The sequence below is a fragment of the Channa argus genome, chromosome 21, assembly GCF_033026475.1.
Source record: "Channa argus isolate prfri chromosome 21, Channa argus male v1.0, whole genome shotgun sequence".
NCBI classification, from domain to species: Eukaryota; Metazoa; Chordata; class Actinopteri; order Anabantiformes; family Channidae; genus Channa; species Channa argus.
The window spans coordinates 12,728,673-12,746,211 of NC_090217.1; the positions used below are offsets into that span (position 1 = coordinate 12,728,673).

Genomic DNA, 17,539 nt, shown 5'->3' on the forward strand with positions numbered 1-17,539 from the left:
AGCCTTACAACCACTCAGCTAGTTCTGTGTACTCTAATGTATTTTGAGAACGAGAAGAACATTAATTAAAACTCCACTGAATTATGCTTAATTAGCTCACATCCTGAATGTGATGCCCCCCTGTGTCCCTGGGACACATAGGACATGAGGACAGTTGCTCAAAAACGCCGCTGTTTTTTCTGTGTTTTTCTGTGTGTAGATATGCAGCTTCAGTGAAGGACGGCTCCCAGTACTTTGTGCTCCTCATCATCACAGATGGTGTCATCTCGGACATGGCCCAGACCAAGGAGTCGATTGTCAATGTAAGGGCACCTACAGTGTAATATAGCATCATCACCTGATCCTGTACCCTGACCCCTAAAACAAAAGGGCTTTAGCAAATAATTTTAGACTTTCAGTGTTTTAGTTTGAGAAAACTGCCACTTGTTAACAGTATTAATGGTAGCACTTTGCAGCTCATTAGTAGCAGTGTAAACCTGGGGCTAATACAGTATTAATATGAATGTAATATTTTCATAATAACATGACTTGCGCCACACTATTATTTGGTTATTACTTTTGTAATTAACACGAAACTACTTTATTTACTTTACTTACTTTAACAACCTAGATATTTCCCAGAGACAGATAAAGAAATATAGAAATGTTGCCATTGAGATAACTACTAATATAACCAAATCAAAAGTATTACATAAATTGCATTTAAAGCCAGACACTGTGTGTGGACAGTTGTCACAGTAAATCTTATTATTTTGAGGCAGTTTGGGTCTCTTATTTTATTTTATTTTATTTTAGTTAGTTAGTTAGTACGAATTATTTTAGAAATGTCATTATGCTATAATTGAATTACTTTTAAATTCACATTATGATCACCTTGAGTAATCTGTCTTTAACGATGGAAAACACCTGTCACAGTAGAACATTATCAGGTTACATGTTTGACAAACAAATAATGTTATGTAATAATGTACTGGGATCAGCCAGATTCACAGAGCACATATTTCCCTCCAAAAATAAATGTGAGGTACCATTTATTAAAAGAAATAGCCTTTCAAACCTCATTCTTCATTGCAGTGCCAACGGAAAAAAATAATATAGCTGGGGAGTACATACTGCTGTTATTTTTTGTGTTTGGCGTGCTGCTCTCACTTTGACAGCATGTTATTCGCCCTCCATCCATCCTCTCCATCACTGTCAAGTCATTGCATGCACCAGTGGGAAGCCACAGCTCCATGTAGAATGCAAACAAAATGAAAAGTGAACAACAGACATTTCTGTGAAGGCAGTGATCCATTTCAGGCCTTAAAAAACAGAGGAGGAGGAGACAAGACCAAATCATGGAGGAGGCACCAAAGGAAAAAGAGAGAAAAAGAGCAAGAAAAAAAGAGTCCAAAGGGCAGTGACCTAAAGAGGTACTTTAGACGAGGAGGAGGGCAGACAATACATGAGATATTAAGATACAATCATTTACTGCTCTGCTCTGCCACCGGAGGTCAATATATTGCTCAGATACCCTTAAACACATTGCACACTGGTCCTCCCTTACAAACACACACACACACACACACACGTTCAGGTCGTGTCGTTGATTCTCTAGTCTCTAATATTAATCACTGCAGTGTCTCGACCCACGCAGCACTGTGGGAGGTGGTGTAGCAAACAAACTTATCAAAGATTCACACACATACCATATGTATGATACATGTTGGCACAACACAATGGAGACACAGAGAAAGGCTGTATACAGTATGTTAAGGACCTCACCTGTAGTCTTTTCTCGGATGAACTATTTTTGTTTGTTAATTTTTCATTTTATGATGAAAAAGCTGCAAAAATTGGCTGTTAGAGATTGAAAATATCCCCACTTTAAGAAGCCGATGAATTTGACCACTTCATATTGTAATTGTTTTCCATGCTGTAATGCATTTGTGCATTCAGGGATGTTGGGATATTCAGTGTTTGTCTACATTCAATCAGAAACAGGTGCTATTAGACAGGAAGATGTTGCAGTGTTACAACTGCCAGCTTGGCTCATTTGGACTGAAACAGTTTTTTTCAAATTTTTAATAAAAGTAAATTGTTCCTTTACTTTCTTGCAGGCCTCATGTCTGCCCATGTCAATTATTATTGTGGGTGTAGGACCGGCAGAATTTGATGGTAAGTAAAGTTGTGAAATCATTGGTAATGATTATATCTGAGAAACTTTGTTTTAAAGTGACTCATTAAGCGTCTGGTGGGGTTTGTGGTTTATTGATTTTGTGAAGGCTCTTGTTAGAACGTTGTCGTTCTTTTTATATTGTATAGCAGTAAGAAATGCTTTGTACACACTGGGTGTGCATTTTCTTCCTTTAATTCTCCTGAGCCTTTTTATTATCATTTTTATTCTCCTCAGCCATGGTTGAGTTGGACGGTGATGAAGTCAGGATCTCATCCAGAGGAAGATACGCCGAGAGGGACATTGTTCAGGTAATTACGTTGTCTTTTCCTCTTTCTTTTTATCAAATTATTCCACTGTGCTTTCTTAATGCTCTCTTTAGTTACGTTTTTTAATGTCAAGCATTTGAAAGCAATTAAAAATGCAACCACATCCAAGATAATGTGTGAGCTGTCCCACTAATTCAGCAAGATCCTTCGTCATCACATTTGTGATGAAGCTGATGCTGATTCTGAGAATGACCAGTAGTACAAGTTATGGCTGAAACTGGGCTTCATCATGTCTGCTGTGCATTTTCCCAACAGTTTGCAGAAAATAACCCTGAAGCTGCCAGTTTTGATCTAAAAGTTAATTGGTAATTTATTTCTGAAAAAGACTCATCATTCATACAGACAGGTGTTGATGTTGCTTAGTCGCTGTCCACAACATTTTCCCCTAAATGCATCACTCTTTCACAGGATTTTAGCCAGTTGTTTTTAGGTTTAGTTTTTTTAAATAAGTGACTTGAAACACCGGAGTCCAGGCCCTTTAACTATGTCCATACTTACCGGTACCTGGTCACCTGACTTTTGGTGCGCCAGAACCCAGATGCCATGTTATACAGATGTACAGAAACCCTCAGTTTGAACCCCCGGCCTAATGTGTGGCTAAAAAAATGCTGGGCCATGTTACTCTTGGTGTAAGTGATCAGCCTGATAATATTTTCAGGCTTATTCATTTCCTGGCACGAAGAGGAAATACAAACATTTAGAGTCAGCCATTTTTTTTTAGTTGTGGCACAGCCAAGTCACGTTTTTCCTCATCGTGACCTTTCTAACACTGCTGTTAAGTCTTGCTGCCTCACACTCTCCTTCAGCCCATGTTGGCATGGGAGGGTGCTCGTTAGTTGTCTTTTAATGAGCTGAAGTTCACACGCACACATACACATGATGCTATATGCAGCGAGGACCAGGAGACGGTGTTACACTGCAGTAAGTTGCAGTTCTGGACCATTACACCAGCTCTGCCTACAGGCTCTCATTATGAGCCGCTTAATAACTCCCAGTGACATGGTGAGGTTTACATATCGCAGTGTGGGTTTCCAGCACAAATTGGTCTTCACATGATCTTGTGATGTCTTTATAATGTTATAATAACTTTATAGTCTCAGACTTGGAAACACACCAGCATAGCTGAAGAGAAATAAACATGAGGGGTTCAGGTTAGAGAGAAGTCAATATTTAGGCCAATTATATAAACCAGCTAAAATTATTTGGAAGGTGAAAACTGAATGAAATCTCAGCACTAACAAAAGTTTTATCTCTTTTTGACTTTATAATAAAGAAGTTTTCATCGTACTATTGTCCTTTTATCATGACAGAAGTGCTGGCCAGATGTGTAAAATTTAGACGAAAGTTCTAAAATAGAATAAATAAAATAGAATTAAAGCTTTAATAAAGAGACTTTTTTCCATGTGCGATTAGTGAAAATGAAGTGATTCAGTGTGAGGGTCCTAGTTTGATTGTGTATCATGAGTCAGATTATTGCAAAAAGCAATCCCTGGTATCTTGGTTCCAAACGAATGATGGCAATGACATCCCAGATCTGTGAAGCTGAGACCATTAGTGTAGGATCAAGACAATTATAAATCTAGTTGAGTTACTGGAACCAGTATCAGGGACGGAACAGTTGGTGAAGGCTGAATATGTGCTTTTCTGGGTATTGTCCACCTGTTTATTTGTGATCAATGACAAAAAGGGCCTAATAACGGTTTGATTTCTGACTTATTACATTACATAATTACATTACATAATTTCTTAAATTTGCTGTTGTGACAATGAGCGCACCTTATTCCTCATTTGAACCTGTACGATATATTTACAGCCTATCGTCCGATTCCAAAGATCTCCCACGTTTGCTAGTGCTAACTAGGTGTTTGTTTATAGCTGCTGGCTCTGTGTCCATGTCTGAAATCTCCAGTACCTGATATTCTCAGCAAAGACTCTATAAGTCTTATGTTTGCTGTACATCTCAGTCCCTTTAATTTATTTATTTTTTGTTCAGCAGAGAGATTTGATATTCATTTGCCCTCAGTGCCTGAAAACCAGACACCAGGGTTTCATCTCAGAAAATCGGGTGAACCTACAAATATCTTAATGAGGGTGGACTCTCTCTGTGCCAGTGCCAATTTGTGATCTAGACTGGTGAAACAATTTTCACAAAAATAACTTTGCAGTTCATAAGCACATGTTCCACTTTCTTAAAACAAAGACGATATAATGTGAATTCATTCTTTAATTTTTTTTTCTGTTTTTGTCTCTCCACAAATTATTCCTCTTTTAAATTTGCTCTTTTTCTTTTACACCCTTTTCCTTCCACCTTTAACTCCACCTCTACTCCATCTGCTCTTACAAGCTCCCTGATATTAGTGGGATATTAGTGAGACGTTTTTGGATTCCACCATCTACATTTCATACAGTTGCATGAAATGCCGTTGTCAGTCTGGAATGATTAATCGTGAGTCTGCCCTCTTGTGGCTAAACATTTCAATCCTCCAGACATACACAAACTGTGCAAGGAAGTATGTGTACAAAAACGCAAATCCCGCTGCTGTCGGCTATGTGTACACCTCAAAGTAGAGGAAATGCTGTAAGGTCCTGTAAGCGTCCCCACAGTAGATCAACTATGATTACCAGGTGCCTCCCTGGTAAAAGGCTACATTAGAATAACATCTGACTAATGATGCATCCCCGTCTCCTGAACCTCAGTTTCCCATCATTTCTTCTTTTGAAAATGTCTCTTTAACTCATGGTTCTTTCCTCTCCTCCCTCTCAGTTTGTCCCATTCAGGGACTACATCGACCGGACCGGGAACCACATTCTGAGCATGGCCCGGCTTGCTAAAGACGTCTTGGCCGAGATCCCTGACCAGTTCCTCTCCTACATGAGAACCCGTGGGATCAAGCCGTCACCAGCGCCGCCTCCCTACACACCACCGGGCCAACCAATCCAAACCCAGATATGAGGAGTGAGGAGCAGATAGGTTTTGGTGTCAGGGGTTAGCTTATCTAACGAAACACACAAAATACTTCCATTTCCTTAAAGCCGCTCTCCATGCCTCGTCATCGTGGATCACAGTGGTCTATCTCGTGTTCAGGAAGCTGCATGCCGGCCAGGAGAGTGATGCTTTTGAGGACAGGAAAAGCCAATAAGCCAGAGTCTGTTTACTTCCACTGTCAAGCATTCCTATTGCTGTCTGGACTTTTTTTTAATGCCGTAAGAGTTTAGAGTATGGATTCAAGCTTAGCATGATCTGACCTGCCTGATCCACCTGGTGATGGAAGGAAGGAGGAAGAAAAAGGAAACAAGGCTTCGTTCTTTGGAAACACTGTAAAGCGAATGTCTCGAGACAAAACAAAGGAATCACTTGATCTTAAATGACACTAACTTTGTCTGTAAATAACTGGACACATGTAACGTCTTCTTTCTCTGTCTCTTCCTCTCTTATCTCTCTCCAACTAACTCACTGTTTACAGTAAATGCTGACGAGGATTTTTACTGTTGATACTTTTATATTAACATAGTTTCAATATGAAGCTTGTAAAACTGTCTCTCTCTCTCTCTCTCTCTCCTGGCATGTGCGTCAGGTAGCAGCAGTGCAGGTCCTGGTAGCCCTTCTGTACCGTACCGTACCGTTTTGTACCGTACCGTACTGTATTCTGGTGTGTGTATTAACCTTTTGCATGAGTGTAGCCTCAGTCAAGTGCATGCATATAGTGGCCCTGCACTACCTCTAATATCCATCTGTCCGTGTGGGATGAGTGTCTGGCTGTTTCTCCACTTCTTTCACCCTGTCTGTCTGCACTGCTCTCAGGTCTGAGAAGTCTGTCAATCTGCGTCACAGCTTTCCTTCACGTCTATCTGACTGTCTCATTCTTTCCTTCCTGTTACGCTTTCTCTCACTTTTACTAGCTGTTTTTCCATCCAACGATTATATCTAGTTCTAAGAAACGCAATTTATTTCGGCATTTTGTTTAAATACAACATGTATTGGTTCACTTGCCACAATCGGGTCGGTTTGAAATTTAATAATTGGGCATTCTGAAATGTAAAATATGCCAAGAAATATAGATTTTCTGAGGGTACTACACCCTTTAATGAGGTTGTTCAGGTCAGTTTGTGCTCATTATTATCATTATTAACGACTACATTTGTTGAAATACCGCTAACATAAACATTTTAAAGCCCGTTTTTTTTCTGTATTTCAACATTTCATTTTGTTGTGTGGCGTTTAACAACTGTTGAATGGAAACAGCTATTCTGTCTCTTTCTCCGTCTGTCGCTATCTCTCTCCTCCAAACTGCCTTGGCAATAGGATGCCCACACACCCTGGGGTTTTGTCTCATCGTGTCGCCGAACACCCACCTCCCTGCCCCATGTCGAAATCGACAGCAGCTGCTCTCAAGCAGAAACTTGTTTGAGCATAAAGAGCCCAGTGGTCAAAAATGCAGAGAAAAACATTTTCCCTATGTTTGCTTTTTATGCTGTTTCATTTTTTCTTCAGTGGGTTTTTTTTTTTTGTTTGTTTGTTTTTTAATTGCACCTTTGGCTTTAAAATAGCTTTTTATACGTTTGTTATTGATGTGTATCTAAACGTGCCAAACACGTGCAAAAAGGATGATTGTGTGATTTGTCAACATTTGCCAACATTGTCTGACAGGTTTCCAGTTTAACATGGAGTGCGAGAGGATTTGTGTTGTAATAAGTGTGTTTCACTCATGAGTGATGTTATTGTGAATGAGAATTTGTGGGTTGTATGAAACAACAGTTTTGTAGTTAGTTTTTTAATAATGAAACTGTTACTGTCCATTTTTACATTTACCACCACCTTAATGTGACAGCAGAATCACTTTGACTCACATATAGTAGGATTGTGTGTGACAGACTGAAAGCTAATTCCAGCTTTATTGAAAAGCTGTGCAGGAGTGTACATTTGTTATAAGTAATATGAATCCATATTGTGGCTGAATATGGTAACATTTTAAACACTTTGTGTATTTTAGGCAAGGAAAAAGTTTGCTTGCCTGTTAAACTGCACTAAAACAAGAAAAACAAAGCAAGAGACATGAAATAATCGAAACATTACGTCCCAAGTCTTATAACTAGAGCGACCAAACGTAATTCTCTGTAACATTATTACACAGTTTTGTTTTGAACAACTGACACTGCAGCGTTGCCTAGTTCCCTGTTTATCCCAGTTTACCTTTTCTAACATTTTCCCAATGCATGGCCACTGTAGCAGAGTGCAAAGTGTGTTTGCCCAGTAGGTGCAGTCACACTCGCGCAGCCACCTACTGCGTTCAAAGCACAGCTGGACACATCATTAGGGCTCTAGGTCAAAGTAAGGAGCTCATTATTGCTTCAGCATATACTGTAAAACTTCTCGAAATTGTTGCCAATCCAACACTTTGCGGGTCAGAGTTGGGTTTAATTTCGTTTTTTGTTGACTTGCGAAGGCAGTGAAGGACTTTTTGAAGCGAACACCAACCAGGCAATGCTGCTGCTAGCTGTTCATTATTGAGTCAGTATTGGCAATGTCTCATGAATACTGTCCTCTGGAGACCAATTGCTCCTAAAGAAACGGGAATAAGAAATGAGCTTTTTGCTACAGCAGCCGCGACAGACACAAGTGCAAATTATGGGATTTTGAAGAAAAACTGGTTTAGCCAAGCTTCAATCCATTCTGAATATATTGTAGGGATCAAAGTAAATTAGCACAACTAGAGAAGAATCATCAAGTCGGCAAACTTAGTAATGTTGTTTACACAGCAATACCTATGTAACATAGAGTTATCTAACATTCATTACTAAGCTATGCTGTACCGTAACATAGAAAGGTCAATTTTCAACTTTCACACCTGCTTCAAGCTGTTTTTAGTGGTATCTTGACATTTTGTACTTGATCACTGACAGGTACAGACTAAAACCCAGGACAGTGCTGTCACATGATGAACATGTTGTACCGTACAAACAGCCTACAGGTTTCCCTTGTCCTGCTCTTTGAACAGCAAACTACCTCCTGTTTCTAGTCATGTGTTCTTCAGCAGATCCAGGTGGGAAAATAATCTCTCAATCCTCCCTCCACCAAATTTCATTACAAAGCATGTTGTCCATTGGCAGGACACAATATGGAAATAAAAAATGCCATGAGGACCTGAATCTACTGTGTAGGTGAGATTTCCAATCCCTATGAAATACTGTCATTTAAATTCCAATGGATTTTGAACATTGAAAATAGCTGTGAAAACCATTGATCTTAAAAACAGGGTTTCAGTCTCCGCCTTCTTATCTCTTGTCGGTAATTTCAAGTTGTGCAGTTACAATTTTTAGGGTTCACAAATAGTGTCCCAATCAGGTGATGTTATGTCAGGCTAAAATTATGTTTGTTTAAAAGTAATTGTAAAATTTGAAATGACAAAGAGAGAAATTATGGTAAAACTAAAACTCTAAAAGTATGTAATTCAGGTATTTAGCATTTTCTCCACTTTTAAACTTTTTGATTGGCTAGTTTTTTCCATTATTTTCACCTTCTTTTCCTCCATACGTTGTGTTGCTCTCCTGTGAGTGAACAATATACATGTATAGTTTTTACGTTTCAATCATAGTGCACTTTGCCAAGCCCCATAAAGCAGTGAGTTTGTGTGTGTGTGCGCGCGCGTGTGTGTGTGTGTGTGTGTGCCAGTGAGGCACCTTTATCAGAGCGTTTTAATAGAATATGTGAGGTGTTAACACACATAAAATCTTTGTTTACTAAAGCTATCCAAATAATATATTGTATGCTCGTCATATCTTCTTAATAATGTGCACTATGTTTGCATGTACAGTTTTACAAAGGATGCACCAGTTCCTTTTGTTAAAAACTGAGTGTTTTGAAATATAAAAATCTATATGAAAATTTTACTGTACAAAATGGCCTTAAATCTTTCACTGATTTTCTTGGAATTGTGCGATGCCTTCTTCAGAAAAATGAATTGTTTAAATGAATTACTCGTTATCTATTTTGTGTCAGTGGTTATATTGCTTTATAGTGTGTTTTCTTTGCACAAGTTCAATTAAGAGAAAAAAATTATCTTGTACTTTTTGAAACCGTGATTAATCTAAGAAAGCATGGTTGAAGTACTGATTGTCTGATAATACATATTATAGATTACTATTTCTGTATTGAACTATGGATTTTTAAATAAATATTCATATTAAACACCTGAGTGTTTTTGTTTGTTCTGTTACTTTTAACTGTTGTCACTTGTATATGCTTTTGTTTCTGTGGATGGATTTTATGAGTCCTGGGTTAATGTGACTGAGGTAGCAACTTTTTCCGAAAATATACATTTTCTGAATGTAATTGGCACCTGTTTAAAGAGGCAATTAGTAATCCTGTTAATTCCCTGTGACACAAAAATACTGAAATTCGAAGTGTTTACCTGCTGGGGGTTGATAGAGTTCTTCATTAACACTCAAAAGCTCAGCAAGTATTTTGACAGGTGCTGAGATCCGTGATTTTTACAAATCACGTTCCAGCTTGTTTTTGTCAGTATTTTAGTAGAAGCTCAGACTGACAGACAGTACAGAGTTACGAGGGTCATAAGGCACTGAAAACCTTAGGTTATCAAACATTGAACAACACTGAGTGAATGAGATGAAAGTTTACGGATCATCTTAGTTTTAATCAGCGCATAATTTACTGTTTTAAAATTTAAAACGCACAACTAGCACCTCATTTACTCATCAACACCTGGCTAACTGTTCCCTGTGCTTCCAGTCTTCATAGTAACCCAGATGTTTAGTTGCCAGTCTTGGCGGACTTGCTGTGCTTGCACATCTATGACGATCTAGGACACGACAATCACTCACTGTAGTGGACGTGTTTCTGGTCATGTTAACATTCTTCCATGGTTACATATAATCACTATCTATTACATGACTTGATAAAAAGTTTGGAAACAGTCATTTATCACTACTATCTTTTCAATCACAAGTAAATTGTTTTGTACCATCTTAACCATTAATGAATAACCTAAAAATCTGCAGTTTTTCTTGGTCTGATCAGAGATGTTATTGTTGATGAGACTATCAAGCCCACAGAGACAAATGTCTGATTTGGAAATAGGCCAGTAAAATTAAAATGTGTTTTATTTCTACGATAATTTCGCCTTTATTTGGTAGTTTTAAGTAAAGTAATGAAAGATTGCCAAAGAGGAAAACGCGCCTCTAACTGCAACCCGAATAGCACAGTGCTACTAAACAAGACACCACCTGACTGTCCTCTCAAATGTCTTCAGTGTTCTTCCATATGTCTGTGTAAAAGCTGCATTCACCTAAACGCTACCGTTCATGTCTTCTATTGCCAGACTCCCACTCACCATCAGGTCTGACATTTTGTTTAAAGGCACGTTCTATAGAGAAACACGAGGATCAACAACACACTGCACTGTTGCACCAAAAACAATGAACGCCCACATTTAAAACTTCTGAAATGCAATCAGCATAAGAGAGAAAGGACATTTACATCAAAGTTACTGTGTAAGAGTTAGATTTTCTACATTGTTGGCGCTGAGTTGAACACATTGTGATTTCAGAAAAGATGGCTCGCATGAATTAAAGAAAGACACCCACAGTAAATATGTTAACATTATGTTTATAATTAAGCTGACAGATGGTGACAGATATAATCAAGCATGCATGCAGTGTCCTGTTGTCCAATCAATCACCATCAAGCCTCTTGTGTATATTAGATAAATGTCAGGTCCATCCATTTTCCCCTCATAAATGTGCTCATAAATTTAGAGAGCAGACAGAATTGGCTGATGAATTTGCCTTATTACACGCTCATATTTGCATATATTTGCAAAACAAATTCACTCAATTGGCCTCAAATTTGACCATCTGAAAAAAAAAACCTCAAGCCTGAAATTGCATATTGGCTGCCTGAAGGGAAGTGAAATTAAGGCTCAATTTAAGTTTGAAACAGGGCAGCATGTGACAGGAATCAATCCAGACTCTATTCAGCAGAATAAAGATTTCTCTTTCAAATGGCTCTAAAACATCAAACTAGTCCACTTCTTTAGAACTTCTTTAGAATTAATAAGGCTTCTCAACCTGTGACAAGATACACATGAGGGCAATGCCACGCAACACTTTGTGCAAGAGCTGAAATGGTACTTATGGAAATTCAGCTCACCTGGTCTGATGACCTGCTGCTCTACTTAAAGCCTGTCCCAGTCTCCACAACACATTCCACTTATGTATGTTAGCTATTGTTTGGATTGTCATTTTTCTCTTTGCCTTTATGTTAACTTTAAATATTCAGGACCCATAAGCATCAACAGTTTAAAAGAGCACCAGTAGATGTATTTTGTTAAAAATGAAATGTTGCTAAATCCTGATTGCTGAGACCTACAGCTGGTCCTACTTCAAACCAACCAAAACAGCACCGAAATCTTTCATGTAAAGTTACCAGGCAGTTCTCATTTTGGCTGCGAGACTAAGAAGATTATTATGAAAATAAGTTGTCACTGACTTTAATTAAAATTTTATTTCTCTTGAGGCAAAAAGTGTTTTATAATACTCGGTTTACTTTTTTTTTTTTTTTTTCAAATTTTGGTCCTTTGGTCCTTATCCCGTGAGTTGAGGGTCACCACAGCGTCCGCATGTTGATTTGTCACCGTTTTTATGCCGAGCCCCTTCCTTACGCAGTTAGTATTTATACTTAAAAGGGGGTGGGGGGGTGTTTCTGCCTGAATTTACCTTTTTTGCACACGGTTGGTTGTTTTACGAAAAATGAAGTAAAATGAAGTTTAATTCAGCCCCAGAAAATGTAGATAATATCTTTTGACTGAAATGTTTTCTCTGCCTGAATTAGATGCGTATGAAGACCAACAGCTTTAGACTGACGTTGACTTTTTTGATACGACACCTGCCTGTTAACCTTTGTGCGCGATTTGTCAGTGTGCATGGACTGTCAATCAAATCTGCTTTCTTACCTCATGGTTCCTCAGGGACTCTCTGCACTCTACATTAACATCGTTTTGCCAGAATCATTAGCGAGCTGTATAATCTGAATAATTTAGTTTATAGTAAGTGCAGGGCGTTTGTAATGTGAAGCTAATTTGTGTCTTATTTCTTCACAAATCTTAGATTTCTCATTCTGAGCTCATCTTATATCTCAAAAATTACAACTGCCAGACTAATGAAACTTGGTACACAGCTGTATTTTAATGTCCTGCTTCACATGCTACATGTTTGGAAGCGCCACGCCACCAACTGTCTATTTATGGAACTGCAATTGAAGATTTTTTTTCATGGGTTTCCACTCCTAAATTGTTCAATGCTGTCAATCAGAGAGGGATGGCAGCAGGCAGCGATAGGAGCTTAGTGGAGAGTCATGATGCTGCAATTGTAAACGTATTTATTTTGCATCTGTTTTCACTTCTAAATTGTTCAATGCTTTTAACTCTCCAACGTTCATAGAACTGCAGTTGTTTAGATGATTGTTGTTAAGTGCTTTCACTTCTAAATTGTTCAGGGTTTTTGGTCTCGCGGCAGAGAAGGATGTGAGCAACTGCAGCAGCTGCCTTTCAGCAATCACACACATTTTCTTTAGGAAATGCCCATTCTAGTTATACTTGAGCGTAATACTCTTGGCCTTATACACTTTAAGGAAAAGAAAAATAATTCCTTTGCTGCGTAATTGTTTAAATACTTATTCACCAAATGATTATGTGCTAATTAGTTGATACAAAGGGTTGTGTGAGGTTTTTGTCCTTTGAAAAGACTCGATGTCTTAATTCTTGAGTAAGTCTAATGAACACTGTGGTCGGTCTCTGTCAACCAGGGTCGTAATTATGTTCGCTTGTCACTTCCTGACACAGTCTGTAGCTTAGCAACCTGCCACGGAGACAGAGTTAAAGTTGGATCTTATTTGAATATTCCCCAGAAATGAAAAAAAAAAAGAAACCCAGGTGCTTGATGCAATGCTGAATACAGAATTGCATTTTCTGAATTTTCTTAACAGGACGTCCATCAAAATCCCCTAATCCTCTCACACACACCCTTCATACACCAGCACTTTTACAGACATTGTTAGAAAGTGTGACATTATTGTGGGCAGGTTGCATAATTACTGTGTGCCACTAATAAAGCAAAACACATGTTTTGGCTGCTCCGCCTACTGAACTCCCACCATTCTTTTATTAATAGGACATGTTCTTTGTGTGCTGTAATTGTTTTCTTAAAGGTGCTAAGAGTTGGCACATTACTGATATACTTTTATTATAGCATATGCAACATCTAAACGAGTTGTCTATTTTTGTTAAAAGCAGGGGTGTGAGCAATGCAGCACTGTTTTCCCTCCACATTGTATCGTTTAACGAAATGCTCGATTTATTGAATCTTAAAGCAGTTTATGACTTTTGCCACTATAATTCCCAGAAATCCATTTAATCATGTCCTGCTTCCATAATGTGGTATCTGTCTTTCCTTGTTACAGCAGAAGTGGTTATAACATTAGAAGTGACTGTTTCCCTACATGGGAGGGTTGTGGTGGCTCACTGTCATGGTTTGGAACAGAGGCATCGCTAAGTGTTACTTGCGTTTTTACGGTTTACTGTAGAACTTTCAGCACAAGGAGAAGTGACCACTATTTTGAGTTACTGTAGATTTCACTCAGCTGGGACAAAGATACCAGTCGTAAATATTAAACATCTTAAACAATTTTACAATTTGTTAACGTACATAAAAGCCAAATGCAACTGTACAATTGACGGAAGTATTTGGATAGTTTCCCCCGCACCCACACCCCAACCTCCTGCCAATAGTGCATGGGACCAAAAATAAACAAATAAGTAATTCAAATTTAAAAACATATAATGAAAATAGAACCCAAATAAAATTCAATAAAGCATAAATTGCTAATAAAAAAACACTTACTCAGTACAGCTAAAAGATTTACAGGTTTTTGTTCATCAGAACGTTTTTTTACTGTCTCTATATTGTCCATCCAAAGACCAATGGTGGAGTCGGTCCTTTGGTGTAAGATTTTGTGGAGAAAGCCAAACTTTGGCCCCCAGTTTCCGTGCAGCTGACATGTCCGGCAGTTAGATCTCATGTGCTGAAAAGTTCAGAGGAGTTGTTGAGAAGGTGAAGTGCTGGATCCATGGGGAGGTCAGTGCCAGTTAGAGATGATAATGCCTGTATTATTATTATTACTGGTTTCCAAAAGTCCTGTATTCTGGGGCATTGTCACACCATGTGAATAAGGGCTCCTATGTACCAGGTGGACAGAGTGTGCAGTATTGATGGGTACACAACCTTATCCAGTATCTCAGCTGAGGTGCCACATAGGCTCATCTGTGTCTTTATATTTCTGCTGCGTTTGCTTTGAAGATGCAATGCAAGAAAAAAAATGCAACTACTTCCCTAATTCAATCATGTCCTCAATAAAACAATTTCCTTTCAAAATATATAAAGGTTTTTTTTTCTAAAGTCTCAATTAAAGCATGAGATAATGAGCTATGTCAACACAGGGGTGAAAAACAAAAAGGTACCACAAGAGTGTAATATAAAAAAAAAAACTGTGCCTCTATTTCTGCCCATTTGAAATGAATCCAATTAAACAGAGAACGAGCTCCAACACAGGCCGTGCTTCTTCATTATAGTCCACAAACACCAACACCAACAGGGATAAGTGAGACTGAATGCCCACTTGGACGCTCAGCTGACTAATGGTTTTTATTGTGCTGGCTGTGGTTAATCAGTACCTACCACACAAAACCTGCCTCTGTCTCAATTAGCAGTACATGTGAGGCCACTTGCTCTCTCTAACCTGGCTGATCTATTATGCATCACATCGAAGCATTTCTGTGTGCTTCCAGCTGCGTGTAAGTGTGAGAGTGTGTTTCCACTTCAGGTAGCGATGCATTATGCAATAAGACAGGGGGCAGATGCACAGGGGGCTGGGAGCCCCATTGTCTTTAATGTGTGTGAGTGTGAGAAATAGAAGGTAATAGGTCTTTAGGGGGTTCTGGTAAATTTCTGAAGCAAATGCAGAATATTTCCTACTGCACATGAAGGTGTATGAGTGCATGGCTTTCTTCATCTACATGAATACATGGATGTGTGTTGACATGTGGATGAGTGTGTGTGTCTGTGTGTGTGTAGGAAGCTGACTGATGTACAATGACAGGGTTGGAGGGTCTCTGAGGACTTAGAGAATCATTTGACAGCACTGACATCACTACTGCTCGGCTGACTCCACACACACACACTAGGTACACTGTATGTGCTATTTTTAGACTCACAAAGGGAAGGAGGAGGAGCCGGTGCTGCCCATATTAATGTAGTAATGTAATGTGTGAATACATTAGAATGAATAGTGTGTCAATTAAAACAAGTTAATGTTATAATTTGTGGTAAAAATGGTTAAAGAAATACACTCAGGTCTCCTGCAAACAAAAGCACACAATGTATAAGGGGAAATTAAAAATATTTATAATAGCTGAAGAAAAAGAATAAGATTTTCAAGTAAAACTCATCCCTGTCAAGGACCATTAGCATTAGCTTAATAAACTTGTTTATTTCTGGAACAACCTGATTTATTTGGACATAAAATGTAGCTGGTCTTCATGGCTCTACGACAATTTCTGTTAACAAAGATTTAAAGTGACAAACCCAGAGAGAATGAACTTTCAACAATACAGCATTTTAGTGCCTCTCAGCTTTTTGTTTTGGGGTTTGAGCCTTACATCTTTGTTTTTTGCTTCATTTGCAGCCCCTTTTTTATCTGGCAAATAAAGTTAAAGCTGGTGGACAACAAAACAGAGCTGGAGAAGAGAGTGAATATTAATTTTTAGTTTTCATAATTACTGCTTATGCTGTTAAGATGTTTACTATCTCAACGTGTTCTAATCTGTGAGTGTTGTGTATAGGTGTTATAATTTAATGAAACTAAATTGAAAAAGCTAAATTAAAACTTTTCATTAAAACTAAATTTACTACAAGGTCTTAAGTAAAAACCAATATTAACCAAATTAAAATTCAAACATTATTTGGAAGAAGTTTAAACAGGAGTTGAATCAGTCTGGTTCTGGAGAATAATGGAGGCTGTTTATACCAAGTTAGTTCCTGTGACACCTCATTTAGTGTGTGACCCTACTTAGCAACAGTAGAATAAAAGTAAATACAATAAAATGTACTTTGAAGTGGAAAAACAAACGCTAACTAAAAAAAGTAACACTATTATAGCTGACTGTGTAACTATAGCTTATTGTGCTTAACAAATCAACATAATTAGGCTAAGATTCTCCCTTTAAAGCATATTCCTGCTTTCCTAATAAAGCTCTGTGTCATTATATTTGTTCATATAATCAGAAGCTGCAGATACCAGTTCACTTTGTCTTCCCCAACTTCACCCTCATCTGAGATGGTTTCTTCCAGCTCCTGATTGACTGGAAACACATAATGGAGGTAATCAGCAGTGGGCATTTGGAAAACAAGCAGAACAGGGGTCCTTGAGGGCAAGGATGATTTTTTTAGACGGGGAATAAATCAACATGCGGACAAATGATCCACTGTGGCGACCCTGAACTTAAGGGATAAGCCGAGAGGACAAAAAATAAAAAATAAAAATTTGCAGTGCATCAGTCATTATCATTTAAGGCTTAAATAATACTGTAAGAAGCCCTGAGATGATGATGAATTCTTATAAAATAATTTTATCATGTACTCTTAACTCACAGGACACTGCAGATCCTGGCAGAGGCGGCAGGGTGGAGGGAATAAGGGAATAATGTCAGTGACAGTGCGAGTCAGTGCATTGCTTCTCCAGCCAGCAAAGCTAATGCATGTAAATCAAGAAGTTCTACAGAACTGAATTACACACACTTTGATGTTTTGAGTGATGATTTTCTCTTTGCACACATTGTTGTTGCCTGGTCCTAATGATATTTTTGTGATGCTCTGTGTCTCCGCCAACATTTAACCTTTTAGTTTTTACACTCGTATGCTCTTTTCATAGAGGACTGTTAAATTCTTCAATTATCGGGTGAGTGTGCGGCCAGTTATTACAAAAAAC

At 38.3% G+C, this 17,539-nt stretch overlaps 1 protein-coding gene across 1 annotated transcript in view; it reads left to right on the forward strand.

Moving 5' to 3' along the window:
* The window catches only part of LOC137106519 (copine-8), a 71,611-nt gene extending 61,941 nt beyond the window's left edge, over positions 1-9,670 (forward strand). The window contains exons 17-20 of the mRNA XM_067489916.1: positions 200-302; positions 2,100-2,157; positions 2,393-2,466; positions 5,249-9,670. Coding sequence (XP_067346017.1) covers positions 200-302; positions 2,100-2,157; positions 2,393-2,466; positions 5,249-5,437 — 424 coding nt within the window. The 3' untranslated portion in view covers positions 5,438-9,670. The remainder of the gene's footprint in view (positions 1-199; positions 303-2,099; positions 2,158-2,392; positions 2,467-5,248) is intronic.
* The last annotated feature ends 7,869 nt before the right edge of the window (positions 9,671-17,539 follow it).